Here is a 20,045-nt window from a genome sequence, read left to right on the forward strand (position 1 = left end):
AATGGAAATATCATCAACATTGTGTTGTTAATCCGCCTTTAACAAGGAGAAACAAAGAGTGTTGACAGCTTGTTGGCTTGTAAAATCCACGCGGCCAATGAAGAAGCATTGCCTCCACTTTGTTGCCATGATGAGTCTTAAAAGGTCCAGGATCTCAAAGTGTGCATTGCAGAACATTTTCAATCGTGGTGCTGTGTCTAAAGAGCACAACTTCAAAACTGAGAACATCCTCAGCGAGAAAAATACACACAAACACACACACACACACACACACTTCTCAAGCATCACTTGTACAGTGAGCCTAAAACACACCTCAGCAGTTGCCTGTAAACACGTTGCCTCTTATTCTCTCAGAAACACACCACAGAACAAGTGTGACTTTAAAAGAAACTTTAGATATGTTGTGCATCTGCAAATTTGACTTTATAGGGAATAGCAGTGAAATAGCATTAGCATAAGCTTGGTGCAATGCATGCATAATAGATTGTTGTTTTCACTCTGCATATGGTAGGAGCTGGATTGGCTTCAAAGTGCACCATATTTGCATGATTCGATGTGAGGGATTCTGGGATTAGAGAATACCACTTCCCCCCGCCCCACCCCCACCCCACCCCTCAGCTATAGAAAGGTATCACATTCCCACAGATGGAAGAGAGCATTGAGAAAATATTGCCACTGAGATACAAAAGAGTGGGGGGGTCATAAATGCAGCAGCATGTTTTAAGTTCTTCATTATATTCATTTTTAAAGAAATCTACCAAACAATAGGGTTTTGTGTTAGAGGGAATACATTCGGATTACGTTTGACGACATGAAGTGTGACTTCCTCCTTTATGTTTTGTAGCGAGGACACCACCATAACTCACATTAATACGCATATAGGAATGTGATCTTTAAATGGCTCATCATGCGTATACTAGTGTCTCTGTCATTGCCATTATGACCCACATCACCAGTTCTTTAGACTGGTTATTTTCCTAGAATATTTTTTGTTTATGATTGGGATTTTTATTTACATGCAGTTTTTGCTAAAAGAGACTGTGAGTCCATTTTTTTTCATTAAGATTTTAAAAATCTTTTTTATGTTGTTTGTTTGGTTCCTTTATTTGATTTCAAAGGTTATTTTTATTCATTCATTCATTTATTTTCTACCGCTTATCCACGTGAGGGTCGCAGAGGTGCTGGAGCCTATCCCAGCTGTCTTCGGGCGAGAGGCGGGGTACACCCTGGACTGGTGGCCAGCCAATCACAGGGCACATATAGACAAACAACCATTCACACTCACATTCATACCTATGGACAATTTGGAGTCGCCAATTAACCTAGCATGTTTTTGGAATGTGTGAGGAAACCGGAGTACCCGGAGAAAACCCACGCATGCACGGGGAGGACATGCAAACTCCACACAGAGATGGCCGAGGGTGGAATTCAACTCGATCGCCGTGCAGCCCGGTTATTTTTATTTTTATTGCCATTCCAATTCAAATGTTAAATAGTCTTGCATGAATCTTAAAGACAACATTTAGGCATATGCAGAAGGTTAGCTAAACACTAACAAGCCAAGTTGCGGTGGACTTTGATACATAAAAGGAATGAAATGAGGTAGAACCTTTGTGTGGGAAAGTATTTACTGTTTTACAAACTTTCTCAACAAAAGCATTTGCCGTCTAACTGTGTAAATAAGTGTAATAAAAATATCTTCCATATGCAGTTGGAATTGCATGGGTGACTACATCTTCCTAAATGACAAGAACAGGCAACACGGTTTGTTGAGGATGAAGTAAAGTGAAGTAAAAGATGCGAAGGTGGGGGTGGGGGGGTTTCACAGCAGAATATGCCAATGGCATGGCCTTCTCTCTTCTCATTGAATAACCTGATTATAATTTAGATCAGGATGTCCATCTGTTAGGTGAACGCCTACGCTAAGCATGCATATAGGATGACGATGGGTACCACATACTGCAGAAACAATGTCAGACCACACAAGAGGGTTTCATAAAGTCTCGTCTTCAGCAGTCTTGGTTCTGGTTCATGTTCTGGCCCAGACAGGATGAGAAAGGCCTCAAACCTTATTGAGCCAAAAAAACGTCACTTTCAATTATAATTAACATGACCACAGAGAGCAGAAAAAGCCCCCAAACAGATCGTTTTGGTTTGAACTTTTCATATTTACAATGGCAGGGAAGGGAATTTGCTTGTGGCATTTAGAGCGCTGCTACTTCACGTTTTAAAAATTCAATAGGAAGACGTCTTTTCAGGAACAATGCCCCAGTTATTTTCAAAATCCACAAAACACTCCAATGTTGCACACTACAGCAGAAAGAGAGTGACCCCCTTCCGGAAAGCATGAATGACAGACTCACACATACGTACATCGTGATACGTGGAGAAAATAACATTTACAATTTACAAACAAGCACTAGACACTATTGCGAGATGATGGTTTTATATTTGAGTGTCAACTCATTCAATGCAATCATCACTTTTCATTCTATGCTATTATTTTTTCAATCCAGCCATTCTCTTTAAAACAAAGGATTTTTTTGCTGTGTTGTAGGAAAGCAATCAAGTTCAAGTGCTTTGCTTTTCATCATCATCATCATCATCATCATCAACTGATAAGGATGGCAACAGGGATGAGGCGTATACTGGTTATAAACCAGTATCCATTACGGATATTGACGAGTATGGAACGGGTGCATTTGGTCATTATCCATATCCGTGTTTCAAGAAAATACTCATTATGTATTCATGCTTCACGCTCTGTGATTGGCCAGTCGCATCCCGCTTGGATCTGCTTCTTCAAGCCATCTTTTCATCAAAACCAATCACTTCACACACGTCTATTTTATTCAAGACCTTTTACTACAGTATTACTACAGTATAAGTATGGCAGCAAATAAACAGTGCCTTTTTTATGAAGCTACTTCTGCTTTAATTAAACCTATTGCAATGGCTGCCTTTTTCTTGTCCAAAGTCACTGAATCCCCACTGATTAAATTCGGGCATAATTGATTGAACTTTATAGAATGCAAGCAATTAAAGTAAGAGCCTGATAAAATGGCCGCCAACTGTCAGTCAAATCTGCTAACACGCGATTGAAAATGTCCCTCTTTTCTCTTGCTCTCTAGCGCCCTTGTTGAGTGTTGAGTCTGTTTCAAAACAGATCAGGTTTCTGGTGGGGAGCAGTGGGAACAGATGATACTTCATCAGCTAATTGACACGACAAGAGACTCTTTTCAATAACATTTGCCCTATCATGTTTAATCCTAAATTATTCACCATGTTTTTCTTTTCTAACCTACTTCAGCCTGTCACCAACATCACCATGCAGGTTAGCATAAGATCTTCAACATAAAAACTCAAATCTACGGTCACTGCAACAGTACAAAGTCTTCTCAGTCTGTTGTTACCACGGCAACCAGGGATCATCTACTACTCTTAGGGTACAGTGAAACCTGGTTTGCTTCAAAGGGTCCATGTAAAACCCAAACTGAAACAACTTTTGCCACGGGAACCAATGTCAATCCAGTCAATACTGTAGTAATACCGTACCAATTACCACTGTACTGTAGTACTTTAGTAGTAAATGGATGGTGTCGGCTGTGTGATCAAAGGATCCTGAATAAACAAGCAATGACAAAATATGTCGGGCATTTTGTATGAAAGTATTCATCATGAAGAACTGTTGTGACTGTTGCAGCAAGCAACCCAGAATCCAGAAGACAATTTCACGGATTACCGTTTTTTTCTGTGCCTTAAAAAGAATGACAGAATTACCTTAAAGCTTCCATTCAAGGTGGGGAAATGGAAATGTGTGAAAGAAAAACACTCAGTAAGGTGGATAATAAGCTCTCTTGTGTTTAACTTTGTCAAAGCTACAGGCAGAAGGCGTAACTATACTCTGTCGGGGGGGGGGCATGTGTACATTCACTGTGGCTGCAGGTCATTGTTGGCCTACAGATGAACTAAGTGACAATAATTGAGTTAAGAGGGGAAACAAATGATGTCATGAGTGCATGAAGTGGAAAGATTTCTTTTCCAAAACAATACATGCCAGAGCAGATCAGTTTTATTGGGAGGTGAGGTGTAGCTTTGCTTCACTCGGCTTTCATAGCAGCGGAATGCAACACGGAGGATGACTTGGTGCTTCTCCACTCACGAGTCACCTTTATGTGTCGTTAGCTGCAGAATAAATCCGTGTCTTACCACACAACTTAAATTATTGGTCAGTAACGTAGCGAGAAGATGGTTGTCCTAGCTGCTCAGTACAATATAGTTAAATTGGCAATAAGTTGAAAAATAAGCCAACTTGGTCTTTTAAGCAAATTGGCAAAGTGGTACACTAGTGGTACAGCATCTTTGTACTGGCTACTCAGTACAATACAGTGGTACCTCTACTTACGGAATTAATTGGTTCTGGAAGTAGAGACGCGTTTTCCATGTAAATGCCCAAATCTGTTCCAAGTGCCCCAAAATTTGGACATTAATTTTTCATAAATGTATGGTAATGGGATTGGTTTAGTTCATTTGAACATGCATCAGATTCCAATTGAGTGCATCACATAATCAGTTCACAGTTCCACATGTCCAAAAGGAGTAGGAAGAAGCAAAGCTTATTAAATCCTACCCCTCCATCTGGTACTTTTACAATCAGTAACTGTTACATTTGTTCACTTCCTGCTTTCCTAATATAGCTTAAGTTTTTTTTATTTATTTTTGTATTTTATTTTTGTCATGTACCAAAGTAGGAGGTGATATGAGCATCCAATGACATAATGTGTACCATAGTAAGTGTCAATATAGTGATATGTATAGCACATCATGACTGGTTCAAGACTCTTCATCCTTGTATTTAGCAAACATCAACTGCTTGTATTGTTTCTTGAATTGGCTCATCGTTGTGCATTGTTTGAGGTCCTTACTCAATCCATTCCATAGTTTGATTCCACGATTAATATAGTCCTAGGATATAAGAGTTTCAAATTTAGTTCTTCCCTGAGATCATATTTCTCCTATGATAGTGAATAAAGGTTAATACACACACGCAAAACTGTCCGAACACCAAAACAAAGAGGATGCTGGGATGCTCACTCCTAGCCGATGGGATGCCAGGAAGATGCTAGGCGATAACCAATGCATACATACATACATCGATAAACTCTGTAATTGTACTGTATCTTTGCCTTTCATATCCTGAAATTTCCTTCATAACAAGAGGCAATATTTTCCTGTTGACACTGGTCGGGACCTGAAAATTCCGTATGTAGAGGCGTTTGTAAGTAGAGGTACCGCTGTATGGTGGTACTGAAAAACAATAATAAGTTGACTGTAAGGAAAACAACAATCTAATCGCTGTTGTTCTATCCATTAGCTTCACACGTGTTCATTCCACCACATGAGATATGTCACATACACATATCGGTATTGGAAATTGAGAGTTGGCCGTATGGAACATCCCAAGTCTCAGCCCACCAGTTGAGAATCTGCTGTAGTTAATGAATTCAGAGAAGGTACTTTGGCCCAACATTGTAGTGTATGATGACTGGTGAATAACTGTCGGGGAGTCAAAAGCTTTTTCTTCCAGCTGCACATGCCGTCACCCTTTCATGTCGCTCTAAGACGGATTCATATCTGTTGATCGCTGGTGAAAAAAAAAAACACGTCTGTCCCAGTTTTTATTTGACACACAGGCAGTGTTCACTGTACAAAGTTTTCTGTAGGTGTGTTCCTCTATTGAGGACTCATAATCCCTCATGACTCATTTGGGTGTGATAAGATGTTACTGTGTTGGCAAAGTTGGAGCTCCCTCTTTTGATTGGATTTCCAAAATGAATCAATAAAGGATGGCAGTGACATCCTTTAACTATGCTGTGAAACTCAGCTTATCTGCAAAAGCCCAATATGAATAACTATGTAGGATCAACTAGACAGTCTGTTAAATATGCACTTAACTGCAACAAGGCGTACTCAGAGTGAAACTAGCTTAAAGGGATATGCTAGCTTTAGATATCAGAGGCAATGATGTGCTGTGAACACAGTGGCTGCCTCGGGCCAACACAGTGACTAATGCATTTAGCTGAGATTAAACAGCCTATATATTTCATGTGAAAGCCAGTCATGTTTTACAAGAGAGAGAAAAAAGGAGAGTGCTGAACTTTCTTTGACTGGCGAACAGGTTATGTCAAATTATGTAAGCCGACTACTTTCCGAAATCAATCTTTTCAAAAGTTTATCAAATAACTCACACTGTTAAACTGTTTTCTTTTCGGTGCAATGCATTGTGGGGTAGGAAATGATGCACCGTGTTACGGTGGGATCAGTGGCAGTGGGACTTCAGCCCCCCTAAAATGTTCTTAGGCCCCCTAAATAATTTGATATTTTTTATTGATTTTTTCCCCCAAAAAATCTTTAACAAATTTCATATAATAGGGCAAAAGCAGGCTAATAAGCAAGCCAATAAGCAGGCTAATACAAGCCTACTACTACTACTACTACTAGTAGTAGTAGTAGTAATAATCAGAAGAAGAATAATGATGATAGTAATAATAATATAATAATGATTATTCTATAATTGATGACTGTCTACTGGAGCTTGAGCAGCGGTTTTGCAGTGTAGATTGTGTGTACTTGTGTACATTTAATGATGGCCTAAAACAATTGAGTATTGATTTGGGAAAGTTATAGCCCGGTTCTTGTTCATTATTCGTTTTTTGGATTTTTGAATTTTTTTTATTTTTTTGAATGTCTACTACATTCATTCATATCCTGTGCATCTGTCCTCAGAACCTAGTGACGCCCCTGGGTGGGATGTACAGTACGTAGCTGGTAGAGCAGCCCAGTGGAGCAAAAGTCTGAGGGTTTGAGCTCAGGAAAATATGACCAGAGGGACACAGGCTATTAATGTGCACACACATGCACACACGCCCACACACAACATATTAAAATACATGTAACAGCATATTGTGCGCTTTTCAAATACCACAAGGGAAAATTGTGTTTCTGGGTCATGAAGATGAAAAACACATTTTCAAATTTGGAATGGACAGAAATGTAGTGTTCTGACCATGCACGGTAATAGAAAAGCAGCACGTTGAAATTGGCATCAAAAAGCTTAAGGCATCTTTCAGTTTGAATCTTGACAACTCGTACTTGATGATGAACAACAGTGGCATCAATATCGACTCGTTTGAAGCTTTCGGTTGGGGATCCAGCGCAAAAGTTTGCGTCACACTAAACAAGCTCATTGGCACAGTATTTTCAGGTCAGTGGCTTTCATTAGATGTAATGGGAAAGGGGTTGGGAGTGGCTTGGTGAATTATGAATGAACAACTACTCTGTGGATGATGATTATGCAGACCTCCTTTCCTGATTGTCATCTCTCAGCAGGATTTCACAGCACACTGTTGGAAAGTGGTTTATAATAAGTCAATAAAGTAACAGTCTGCAGTCCCAAAAACACTTGAATCACTTTCTACTTTTAATAAAATTACACCTAACATTTGTAACTTGCTAAAAATATGAAGTGTGACTATCACGTAAATTTCAGATGTGTGTTGGGATGTGTTGTTAAAGGGGAATGGGAATTTTGCCCATCATTCACAATCCTTATGTGAAGAATTGACACATGTTTTTTCCCTTTTTGTGCACGAGTTAATGTGAGCTAGCTAGCAATGGATGTTATGGGAAGTACCTCACAAAAATCGCTATCAGTTTTGCTACAAAGCCTCAAGAAGATGCTCTTTTGCCGTCAGCATTTTTTACTTGAGGACTGGAGCACACGTCTTGTGCGGGAAGACACAGCCATCCCAAGGAGAGCAGACTTTGTAAGTAGAAATGTACACAAAACGTTCCCAAAATGTCCATAGGTATGAATGTGAGTATGAATGGTTGTTTGTCTATATGTGTCCTGTGATTGGCTGGCCACCAGGCCCGGGTGGACCCCGCCTGTCGCCCAAAGATAGCTGTGATAGGCTCCAGCATACCCGCACCCTAATTAGGATAAGCGGCATGGAAAAAAGATGAATAATTTCCTCGGTTATTTCTCTTGTCTTTTCTTAATTCTCCACAACTTTTCAGTATGTGGAATCAAACTGGAATGTATTGAGTAAGGACCTCAAACAATGCACAACGATGAGCCAATTCAAGAAACAATACAAGCAGTTGATGTTTGCTAAATACAAGGATGAAGAGTCTTGAACCAGTCATGATGTGCTATATATATCACTATATTGACACTTACTATGGTACACATTATGTCATTGGATGGTCATATCACCTCCTACTTCGGTACGTGACAAAAATTAAAAATTAAAAAAAAAAACCTAAACTGTATTATGGAAAGCAGGAAGTGAACAGTTACTGATTGTAAAAGTACCAGATGGAGGGGTAGGATTTAATAAGCTTTGCTTCTTCCTACTCCTTTTGGACATGTGGAACTGTGAACTGATTATGTGATGCACTCGATTGTAATCTGATGCATGTTCAAATGAAATAAAACCATTACCATTACCATTAATGAATTGTTATTAAATGTCTTTTAAGATTGACATGGTGATTTAGTGAGATCTGAGTCATATTTTGATAAATAACACAATTATATGCTAAGAGAGCCATAGCGTTAAATTGCCCCTGCACAGTTTTTGATGGAAACTAAATTCTGCCCCACATTTTGGAGCTATTCCAAAATGTATTGGTTCTGCCTTGGCCCCATACAAACACCCATCACCCCACTAAATCAGTCAGAAAAATATACAGTCCACACAGACAACATTCCCACCATGGCTCTTGGTAGTCATTACGACATCAAGATCTTTGACGTAGGAAACCTTGGTCAGACAAAAAAGTGCTTAACAAAGCAACACAATTATTAACTATATTACTAAAGATCATTTTTTGATTGAACAACTGCAGTGCTCTGGTGTAGGTCGATCCAAAAGGTTCATAATCCTGAATAAAATATTTGCTGGTTTTGTGGTCATGCACTAATGTCTTTGCAATTTCTGGTTTATTTCTCTGAAGGACTTTTCAGAGTCAGTGAAATATCGTTTTTGGCCCATTCAGGCTGACATCAGCTGATATGATTATATTCATTGAGCAGTCAGGTTGAGTTGGGGAATATGCAACGTGACTTTGCTACATGAATCACAACAAAGATGGCTAATGTTCATGCTCGAGTGTTGCGTGTCTTGCAGCAGCACACCACAAAAATACAATCACAAAACTGGAAATGGGACCTATTGTGTCCTGGCTGCTCAGTTCAATAAGTCCACAATTTAAGAAAAACAAAGAATGACACGTTCGTTGTGGCCTTACTCAGTCCATAATGTGCTTCTTTTTGCACTTGCATGACTGTTAATGGCTATAATTGTTAACAACTGTTACATTTTTGTCATTTTGATTCTCAATGACAAATTTGTACTCATCAAATGTCCTCAGAGGTTCTCCGTATTTCCTTGCTGGATGCTGAGAACTTTGTTTGTATGGATGGATGATTCATTCCGATGCCGAACGTCTCCATCAGTGCCTCATTTGCCAGCCTCCACTGTTATTGTCATAGAGAGTATTAGTATTCGTATTTAACTTCTAAAGCTACCAGCAACACCACCTCTTAAGACATTGTTAAGGTGAGGCTGTATTTTCCTCATATTTCTGCTTTTATTTTCCCCATATAGTATATCTGGCTCCTCTCATCTATTGTAAACCAAGTCCATCGGTGATGCACACCAATTCCCGAAGTCATGATTATGAAATGTGTCAGTGAGCAGCCACCTGAGCAGGACCTTGATAAGAAATATTGGAAAGCTTGAGTCTTATCCTGTATGCTGTTTCCTCTGTGCCATGATGGAGGAGGAGAGAGAGGAAGAGGAGGGAGGAAGGGAGGGAGGGGCATGGAAAAGAGAAATGAGGTTGAGCTCTGATGAGGATGAATAGTGAAGAGAGGGGGAGGAGAAAGAGGGGTAAAAATGAAAGGGGGAAGGGACTGTGAGGAGGGAAGGTAGATGGAGGAAACGGCTGCTGAGAGGGGTCTAACTCTGGCATAAAAGTAAATTCAAATGCATTATTCATGCTTCTGTGTGTCGAAATATCATTTACGTGTGCTGTGTTGACTCATGGCTCGTAAAATGAGAAGGACATGAAAAGAAAGAAAAGGAGGAAATAAACAACTCAGTAGGCTTCCTCTCGCTGTGGCCAGAAGATACCCCAAAATGAGCTCTGCTATGATCTCCTTCAACTTATTAGACATCAATTATTTATTGCGTGCTTGGTTATTATTCTTTACATCTTGGTAATAAGCAGAGAAAGACTGCAGTCCGTCTTGGAGGTTTGAAAGAATCACCTCTAATACAGAAAAACATCTCATCGGCTCTTATTGACCCTGAAACCTGAGCGCTCTTTTTCCAAATCAATCCCAACTCTCCTGTCTTAGGGACTTCAATTATTTGTGGTCCAGGATAACTAGCAACATACATGTAAATATATCTTTTATTTCCTGTATAATGAGTGTTGTCACCATTGTACTGCCTTCAAGCATACAGTTGGGAGCTTTGGGAGCTCAAACAGGCTTTACTTCGATGGCACAGCGGCTCCTACAGGTGGACAGCGGCATTACAATGTATGCTTCTATTGTATTGTATTGTATTGTATCAGTAATTAAAGCGGCACGTCCTGCCTTTAGCAAGAGGCTGTCAAAAGGCTTGTAAACATTGTTTAACTAGAAAAACAAGAACGCAAACGAGATAAAAGACAACTATGTGAATCCAAACCAATAAGGTAAATAGTATAATATAATAATAATTATTATTATAATAATATGCAATGTATTGGAGCAACCAGTGCTAATATCTAGTATGTCTGCATGTATCCAGAAGTACTGTATGTGTGTACTATACATCCAATAAAGGTGGGAGAATATAAAGTATGCCTTGCTCCACTTCTATTTGTGATTTATAATTCTGATGGAGAGCATAATCACAGAATCACTTCATCTTCTCCTTTTTATTACACCGCATTTGTTTTCATTCCCCTCCCAAGGCCTGGCTGGCTGAATACATTAGGGCTCTCCCACGGGGCGGCAAGGCTAGCCTCGGCCTCCCCAGGAGACAACTGGATGGGGGTGGGGGTCTGAGTATACTTTATCATGAGAAGCATTAGTATTATCTTGATTTGCAAACATGGTCCCATGATTAGCATCATTTTGTTATTATTATTATTATTAGCAAGATGAGCAGACACGTGGATGGGCATCACTCAGGCGCATTCATCAATATGGAAAACATGCTTCCCTGTGACAAGTGGAAAAATGAAGAACATGAGAATGAAAACATACAAATATGACAACACGGTCTTTACTCGTGATTATATGGCGTAACATCTCCCTGTCTGCTAACATTGGCGTTTCAGACATGATAGGTCATTACAGACACTTTCCATCCTGAGGGTAATGTGGAGGAAAGAATCAGAAGTAAGAAGTATGAGTGGAGATGATTTGGCAAGTGGGTTTATCATACAGGGGGGTCAATGTATCACAGGATTGACTATTGGAGCCCCATGGGGGAGGGCTGCGAGGTCAAAGGGTGAACTTCAGAGATGTCTGGGGTCAGCTTGCCAATAACAGGAGCATGACTCATACAATTATGGTCATTTATCATATTGAGGTCATTGGACGTCATCTGAAGTCTATACGTACGTCCATCCTCATCTAAACTCTTGGTACATATGATGATGGTTTGAAATTGCACCACTTTTGGCCAAGTTAACTTCGGAGGTTTGAATGTGTTCAAGGGAACAAATGAGAAGTAACTCTGTACTGCAGAAACCGAACTCATCATATTTCTATGATCCATTTTCTATCTCCAGCTTCCACCTTCTTTCAGAACTTGATTTCTTCATTTAAAAATGTCATATTTTCAGCCACTGCATAATCCCACTGAATAATCCCACTGAAAGTTCCTTTCTCCACCTCATTCCCAAGTGCAACATTGGCAGCCAGCACTGAAACGGATAGCATCAACATCATTCCAAGGACATACAATAACAGCCGGGGGCCAAGCCCCATACATGAATACATAGAGGAATGGTTTCCAGCTACACTTTTCCATAATTGAATTCCCAAGGACAAGAGGAAAGCATTGGGGAAATGGAAAAGGGTGAGGAGGGGGAGCACCAAAAGATGCATTCTGTATGATGTGCACACACGAGAAAATGATATCTATAGACCTCAAAACCCTTCGTTTATTAGTTAGCTATTCTTTACGTGCTCAAGGCTTTACATTTGAAAATACACAGCCTTGTGAAAACCAGATATGTCACAAAAGCCTGGCCGAACACATTTACATAGTCCCTGCAAGAAAATGTGGTATTATGTAAAAATATTGGCATCATGAATAAATCCAATGAAATAAAACTAAACTGTTATATTGGGATGTGATCATATTTGCTGTATTTAGCTACGTCATTGGAAATGGAAAGGAGTGGCAAATGTATCAACACTGTCCAGGTCACGTTTGCTATTGAAGTGGAGACGGACATCTAGTGGTAATAAGTGGTACTGCACCTCAAAAAATAATACGGTACATTAGGAAGCGGCAAGTGAAGGAAATGAAACAAAACATAGACCAACAAGGGAATTATGTTGGTGTTTGGTGGTCTGTGCTGGTCTATGCTGGTTTGGTGCTGGTGGGCTGTTGTACCATACTGGTCTATGCTGGTTTGGTGCTGGTGGGCTGTTGTACCATACTGGTTTATGCTGGTTTGGTGCTGGTGGGCTGTTGTACCATACTGGTCTATGCTGGTTTGGTGCTGGTAGACTGTTGTACCATACTGGTCTATGCTGGTTTGGTGCTGGTAGACTGTTGTACCATAATGGTGTATGCTGGTTTGGTGCTGGTAGACTGTTGTTCCATACTGGTGTATGCTGGTCTATGCTGGACAACCAGTATAGATGGATGGAAGTTCTTAATATCTTCATTCAAACATTACTTCGGCCCTTTGTATTGAGTTGTGGACCCCTACACATGATAACCCACACAGAAAGCTTTCTAGATCTTCCAGACTTGGCAACTATTCCAGTGGTAATTCCTTGGATTTTAATGTATTCCACCAACGTGTTGTTTTCTGTTGGTATTCCATTCAAGTAATAACAGACAATAGTTTCTGATAGCCAGCCAGCCACTTGCATGTGACACATTGAACCAACAGGCACAAGGACCCAGCACAGTGGTTCTGGGCTGCCTCAGCCTGCAGGTTGTGTTTGTCCCAACAAGAGCACATTCTTGTGTGCAAGTATGGAGAAGTCTACAGTGTGTGCATTTATTGTTGCACTTGTGCAGGTCAACACCGTTTTGACTCAGGAAGCTGAACACAATTTGACAGGTAAGGTGTTTCTTTGTCTTTAACCATGCATCCTCGGTTATGACAACTCTAACTGTTCTGCAAAGTGACACAATTAAAAGAAATCTATTTTTCTACTTAGGGATTTTTCCAAAACCAGGCCACTGCCCCCGGCTCCTTCAAGTGGTTCCATCACACAAGGGGTGTACATGTGATGAAGACTGTCCTGCAGACCACAAATGTTGTGTTTTTGACTGTGGAGCTGTTTGTGTCCCCCCTGCTTTCAGTACGAGCCTCAGTATTTTTCTCATGGAACTGAAGAACCCATGTGTTTCTCTATGGGACACTAATCACTTCCTTGTCTCACTCTAAAACACGCCTCTGTCATGTCTACTTTCAGCCAAGCCAGGAGTGTGTCCTCGCAGACACTGGGGTTCTGGGTTGTGTGCTGAATTTTGCTCTGATGACAGCGACTGTCCCAATAAGGACAAGTGTTGCCATAACGGGTGCGGGCATGAGTGCACTGCACCATACAAAGGTTGGTCTTCTGTGTGTATCTGTGACCGTATTCATGCACTTTGCAACCCTGACTGTGTTTCTGTGTCTGGTGTGACAGTGAAGCCAGGCCGCTGCGCTCTGCCCCAAGGAACACAGATGTGTGCAGAGTACTGCTACCATGACGGGCAGTGTCCAGGAGAGCAGAAGTGCTGCAGGACAACTTGTGGGCATGCCTGCAGCAAGCCCTGCTGAATGGGCGGCCAGTGGCCACATTCAAAATAAGGCTATTTAAAAGACCTTTATAGGTGCTCTAACTGTTTACAAGTACTCATTTAAATCACATTTAGGTCACATCATTTCCTTTGCAATGTATGTCATTTCAGGTGGAAGTACTTTTAAATAAAGAGGTTACAAACTACAGATGTTTGTCACTTTTCCTGTTGTAGCAGATGAAATGCTTAACACATTGGTGCATCTGTTATTTATAGCAGCATATAATTAGACATTATGATATATGCTCATTTTCTGGCTTTCAACAAACAGTTTGCAGCTGAGGTTACACCATCCTCACTGGTGTGGAATGCAGTTTTTCTTTTTTGTTTGTTCCGCACGGTGACTGAACGTGCAGACGTGAGACGAGCTTGGCTTTGGTTACAGAGGCCTCAGTGTTAGTCTGCCTCAGTAGTTTGTTTGTACAGTGCATACGTGAGGGCACGGAATGGGAAGTAATCCAGTTGGAACACAGATGCATTTGAGAGTTAGACAAATTTTCATCAGTTAATCAGAATGAAATAAAAATAAATAATAAAAAATACAGTTAGGACACAGACAAATTGTTGTTACAGTTAGCTCTTCTGACAAACATCGGAAACATTGCCAAGTTCTCTCTTGCTGCAACTCTTCTGCTTAGTTAGCCCTTAGTTGGAGGGGGGGGGGGGACTGGCCAACACCTTGTACCTGGGCACGCCCATATAAGGAAATCCCAGCTTACTATGACATCACAGTGTTGATGTTGGTGAAAAAACTCTCATCTCTAAAACGCTCATCTCGGAGCAGTCCAGTCGACCAAAAGTCTACCAAGGGGTGCGCTGGCCCAAATTACCACTGCTTGGGCTGCGCCACCAAATTAGAGCCCACAGACTAAAGGTTGTGTGTTGAAGTCCCTTGTTCTATACTTTAAAGCTTAAAAAGTACTTACATTATACTTTCATAAACTTAAAATGCTAGTTTGAAAAAGTATTAAGTTACACTTTCTAGTACAATAAAAGTCAATGGTCTGTAGTATACGCGCTATACTTATACTGAAGTATACTTTTTGCTAAAGGATAAATGACAGATGCCCAACATTTTTGACTAGGATTAAAAATTACAGCACATTTGTAAGTCACATTTTATTTTTATTGACCTTAACACACATTCACCAGCCAGTTGGATCAGCATTGCTGCTTCTGCAAACATAATGCTTAGATTTGATTGACATTTCCATGTAGATCTTCATTTCAGAAATCAGGTGGTGGGTGTACTTAATGAAGTGTCTGGTAAGTATGTCACTTGTACTTGTATATTACGACCATAAGATGACTTTATGGTCTATCATGCTTTTAAATGAGGAAAATGCTGCCGTCAGTCTATCGCCCTCTAACGGTCAACCAGTACCTTGCCTCGAAACCCTGTCCTGTCAAACAAAGGATCCCTTCCGTCTGTCATAATTAATGCTTGCATTATGCATTCAGCAACAGTGCAAACAAAACGTTTGATCATGGAGAATGTTCTTGACTGCATCAAAAACTATTTTACTGCCCGTGAAAGAGTGAAGTAGCTCTCAGGTGACAAAGCAAAACTAAACTCTCAAGTGTCCTCTCTTTGGTCAGTAAGATTTCAGAGACACTCTGAAGGGGGCATTAGTTTCCTCACACGCTTCTTCAAGCTTCAAACACCTGCAGAGATCCAGTCTTCCATCCAAATTTAACGGTGACCTATTATGCTCATTTTTCGACCCTTTGTATGGAGTTGTGGTCTCCTATAGAGGAGCTACACACAATAACCTGCACACAAAACTTTTTAGATTTTGTATAATCTGCACATATTCCATCTGTATTTGCTTGGATTTGTGCTTCCTGCCAAAATGGTCTGTTTTACTTTATTCCACCCAGGACCTCCCTCCGGGGCATGCCCACTCCACAGTGATTGGTCACACACCCAAAGTGCTTCCTGACTATGAACCATATCAGGAAGTCAGCCCCTCTGTGACATCACAAAGGAACAGTTTTACCACTTGAAACCAAGTGTTTTGCACCATCCCAAACTTCTTTCAGGGCTCACTTCCAAATCCCCAAACCTCATTATTTAAAACTTTGGCATGAATGAACACCAGAATACAACATTCTAACTACATTCACAGGTCAGAAAAGTGGAAAAAGCATAATAGGTCACCTTTAAAGCTACATTTATGTCTGCCCTTTATCACCAACACATGAAACCTGGAAACTTAATCCAAATAAAAACCTTTGACTCAGTTCTTCCCTGAATGCATCCAGTGGATTCGACTAAAGGAACAGTAGAGTGGGCTCATGGTCCTGTCACACCTCAGAGTGGAGGCACGCCCCTCATTTTACGGATGACATTGGCGATCCGTTTCGCCAGTCCTGGGCTGGGCTCTTCTATCTGGAAAGTACGTGTGAGAAGATTGTAGAAAGATCCATAGCCCACGGCCACTACTGTGCAGGTCAGGCAGATGACGTTGTAAGGCATGCTGAAGTCTGGAGTAGGCAAGTTGACCAACAGAGGTTCTGTGTAGATGCGCACAAAGAAGCTGGACTCTTCTTTGCTGGGGAAGCTGAAGAGAGACAGCAACACGTAATACTTGAAACTGAGGAGAGCGCTTTTACCGCAAAGGGTTATAAAAACTACTAATTACTTACAAACTACTGAAAAGAGGGTGCTCTTGAGTGGTATTTGGATCCATGGTAGCAATGCTTGGTACAAGAGAACTGACAACCGATGACCTAAAAAAGACAATATTTGTAAGATTTGAGAGCAATTTTACTTGGGACGACGTTGCAAAGCAAAAACAAAACAACACAAACCCGACATAGAAGCCATGGTTGGGATCCGGGGTGTACTCAGTCCACTTGAGCAGAGCTCTCTCAAACTGCACTGTGACTTCAGTGACAGAGTTAGGAGGGAGTTGGACCAGCATCTCCAGCAGGTGTGGCCTTATGCGATCCTTGGACGGCTCGTAATGGATATAACCTGGAAGAAGAGGGGTCAGGTAAAGCAACATTTCTAAAGTTATACCACTTCAATCTTCCATTACTAGCAATGTATTGCTAACTGAAGCAACCAATGACTAGAATCACAACTGTAAAAATGAGTCGAGCCTGAAATAAATTGTGAACTGACCTTCGTCTAAGAACCAACCTCTTTTGTTGCAGTTTTATCCTCCTATATTAAAGCCTGATAAGATTAATTTACGACATCCTAGTTGGTTACTTCCTGGCATATTGCACACACTTATTAACCTATTTAAGACCTCAAAGCATTATACTTCTCAGCACTGAGTGAGAACATGCACTCATTTTGCTTTTTACTCACTGGGACTATTAGCCTTGCCCTTGCTGGTAACGGTGAGGGTGTGCACGTAAAGACGAAGGTACCAGGGCACTGACTCCATCAGCAACACAGGGAATGACCTGTAGGGGTGGTTGTTGTACATCAGCGTGTGGATCTCTCCCGTCTGTAGCCCAAAACCTGCCACATAGCGGTCAGCATGAAGCAAGGGGCGGAGCATTTGACCTGGTGTTGGGGAATAGTCAAATTAGCTGAATAGTAGTAGCAAAATAGAATAAACAGGACCATCGTCTTTCTTCATGTATCCAGCTACTACTGTAACGTACCCTCATTGGACCAGCGAATCAGCAGGTTGAGGGAGCGTGCTGTGCCAAAGGTGCTTTGTTGGGTCAGGTCATAGACTGCAAAAGTGCGTCTATCCCCCAATACCACCTTCTGGCTGAGCAGCGGAGTAGGCGGGCTCAGCTCAAACTTATCCCCCTGCAAAAGGACAAATGACTTAAAAACATGCCCCAGTGGGATTTTAGTACATGATGTAATTCAATGCGGCAACCAAACCTCAGCACTGTCTGACACATCTACGTAGATTTTACTGGAGGAAGCCAGCGGACAAGCGTCGGTGAGGGTGCGGGAGAACATCTTAAAGAGAGACCACTCTGTGGGTGAGAGGATATAAGTTTCCTTCAGCTGCTTCAAAAACCTTAAACACTCCAAACTAATGAAGACGCCTGCCTCGTTTGCCCTGTCCAGAGGTGTGAATGTCAAAGACAACATTCAGCGTCTGTCTCAACTCCCACGATGTGGCTGTACAGTGCGTGTCCTGACACACGGGTCGGATGTGCACTGCCTGAGAATGAAAACTGCTGTGGAAGAGTTTCTCAGACTTCAACAGGACAGCAAGGCCGGCCTGTGAAGGAAAAGTGTCATTGGGAAACAGATGACTTTGCTGGAATTACAACCCAGGATGATGGATGTGTGGTCGGATAAAACATATTACTGAAGGCTCACATTGGAGCCACAGGGCAGCAGTTTCTTCCAGGGTGTCAAATTTTCAGTGCAAACAATCTCACGTGGAAGGGTGGCATAGCGGAGGAAACGGTGATCAGTCCCTTTAACAGAAACACAGAAGGTTAAATTACCAGTCAACTCAACAAATACTATGCCATGGTGCATTTGGGTAAAGTAAAGTTAAGTAAACCCTGATGTGGCGTGTTTCTACCACTGTACCATTGCCTATCCCGAGTGGTTTGAAGGAGGCACTAGGCTGAACGCTGTTGGTGGAATCAATGAAGTTCAACGAGGCACAGAAGATCCCTGACAAGACATTTGTCAGCTCAGTCCACGTGCCATCCACACTAAAACAATTCAGAAAAGAAAACATTTGCTAAGAAAAGAGTAGAGTAAATTTAAAGGTAGAGTGCTCAACAAGGCAACGTCACGGCACGCACTCTGTCACCCAGTCCTGGAACCAGACCCAGAGCTCAGCTCCAGGCGGAGACGGCAGATAAGGCTGCCCCCACTGCATGGTCCTCCAGTAACCTTGGGTAAAAGAGATGTGGAGCTCACGCACTGAGAATTTGGAGATAACCTGGCCCAGAGACTTGGGGAATAGCCGGTAGTGGGACACTGTGAACAAACACATTAGGGGTGTCAAGACATTTTAGCAAACAATGGGGAACTCCATTATAAATAATTTAGTTAGTTATTAGTATTTGCAATGATACACAGCTACAGCCATAGCTTTGACCCATGCTTGTCTGTAATCGACCAGTGCTTCATATATACGACTACAAATAACGATTATGAGATATCATTGCGTTTCAGTGTAATATATCTACAATCAACAGTGCATTCAGTTATGTTGTAAATGAGCACAAAAAAAGCTTAAACTTTGTAGGTAACAGTTGCCTTTGTTTCCTTCCATGAAATCGGCTTCCCACAGTGTACGGAACTGGAAGGTGGCGTAAATATCCCCCGAGTGCAGAGGTCTGATCACCAGCTCCTCTTGAAAATCATCCTTCCGTCGGGGGGCGGCTGTAGGGACCTCACTGACAGGGGCAGAGGGCTCCGGCTTGTCAGGTGGATATTCCCCAACATCGGTCGCTTCCCATGCCCTTTCCTCAGCAGTTTCTTGAGCTTTTTGTCGAGTTTTGGTCGCACTGACATACTGTCCGTTGTTCGAAGTTAAGTCTTGACTATGTCCGACAACAAACGTCGACAAGATAATAAGAATAAACGAGAAGACAGCGCCGCCGCAACGGTTGGCAGCCATTTTTTTCTCCATTGGAGAAACACTGGAAATTGACTTCCGTGTTTACGTCACAAGTCAAAACAGCCAATGGGTTTGCGCGTATACTTAGTCACGTGACAGCAATGTACCGGCTTTGTTTTAAACAGACATTTATATTTATTCATTTATATTTTTATATATTTTTTAATGAACACTTTTTTGCACTTTGAATTATAACCCTTTGGAACAATAGGTTCAATATAATGCATTTTCTTCCGCCAATGTCGTACAATACATTGGTGGTTCTACACAGGGCAACCTGATGCTGTGCACTGCTTTTTAATATCTGGCCTTGCTGTCTCATTTATGTAATTTAATGTAACGTTGGGAATCTGCTTGTGCGTGTCGATGGACA

The 20,045-nt window shown here is 41.4% G+C and overlaps 2 protein-coding genes across 2 annotated transcripts; one reads left to right on the plus strand and one right to left on the minus strand.

The window, feature by feature from the left end:
- The first annotated feature begins 12,864 nt into the window (after positions 1-12,864).
- On the plus strand, positions 12,865-14,239 carry wfdc2 (WAP four-disulfide core domain 2). The gene is made up of 4 exons (XM_058084907.1): positions 12,865-13,374; positions 13,475-13,618; positions 13,733-13,870; positions 13,949-14,239. The coding sequence occupies exons 1-4, from the start codon at positions 13,287-13,289 to the stop codon at positions 14,080-14,082; spliced, it is 504 nt and encodes a 167-aa protein (XP_057940890.1). The 5' UTR covers positions 12,865-13,286; the 3' UTR covers positions 14,083-14,239.
- A 967-nt stretch (positions 14,240-15,206) lies between these two features.
- On the minus strand, positions 15,207-19,700 carry pigt (phosphatidylinositol glycan anchor biosynthesis, class T). Its single transcript, XM_058084350.1, has 11 exons — positions 19,309-19,700; positions 18,849-19,026; positions 18,628-18,755; positions 18,409-18,509; positions 18,133-18,307; positions 17,959-18,056; positions 17,727-17,880; positions 17,425-17,625; positions 16,917-17,082; positions 16,752-16,835; positions 15,207-16,666 (listed from the first exon to the last, which is right to left on the minus strand). Exons 1-11 carry the CDS (start codon positions 19,682-19,684, stop codon positions 16,417-16,419), a joined length of 1,911 nt encoding a protein of 636 aa, XP_057940333.1. The 5' UTR covers positions 19,685-19,700; the 3' UTR covers positions 15,207-16,416.
- Between the last annotated feature and the right edge of the window lie 345 nt (positions 19,701-20,045).

Source organism: Doryrhamphus excisus, chromosome 10 (genome assembly GCF_030265055.1).
Source record: "Doryrhamphus excisus isolate RoL2022-K1 chromosome 10, RoL_Dexc_1.0, whole genome shotgun sequence".
Classification (NCBI taxonomy): domain Eukaryota; kingdom Metazoa; phylum Chordata; class Actinopteri; order Syngnathiformes; family Syngnathidae; genus Doryrhamphus; species Doryrhamphus excisus.

What these genes read in the sequence shown, in the direction of transcription:
- wfdc2 (XM_058084907.1), top strand. Translation starts at nt 13,287, where the DNA reads ATGGAGAAGTCTACAGTGTGTGCATTTATTGTTGCACTTGTGCAGGTC. An exon ending in AGCTGAACACAATTTGACAG is followed by an intron (nt 13,375 to 13,474) that starts GTAAGGTGTTTC and finishes TTTTCTACTTAG; the next exon opens with GGATTTTTCCAAAACCAGGC. An exon ending in TTGTGTCCCCCCTGCTTTCA is followed by an intron (nt 13,619 to 13,732) that starts GTACGAGCCTCA and finishes GTCTACTTTCAG; the next exon opens with CCAAGCCAGGAGTGTGTCCT.
- pigt (XM_058084350.1), bottom strand. Translation starts at nt 19,684, where the DNA reads ATGGAGAAAAAAATGGCTGCCAACCGTTGCGGCGGCGCTGTCTTCTCG. An exon ending in TTCCAGGACTGGGTGACAGA is followed by an intron (nt 18,756 to 18,848) that starts GTGCGTGCCGTG and finishes GAATTGTTTTAG; the next exon opens with TGTGGATGGCACGTGGACTG. An exon ending in ACCACTCGGGATAGGCAATG is followed by an intron (nt 18,510 to 18,627) that starts GTACAGTGGTAG and finishes TTTCTGTTAAAG; the next exon opens with GGACTGATCACCGTTTCCTC.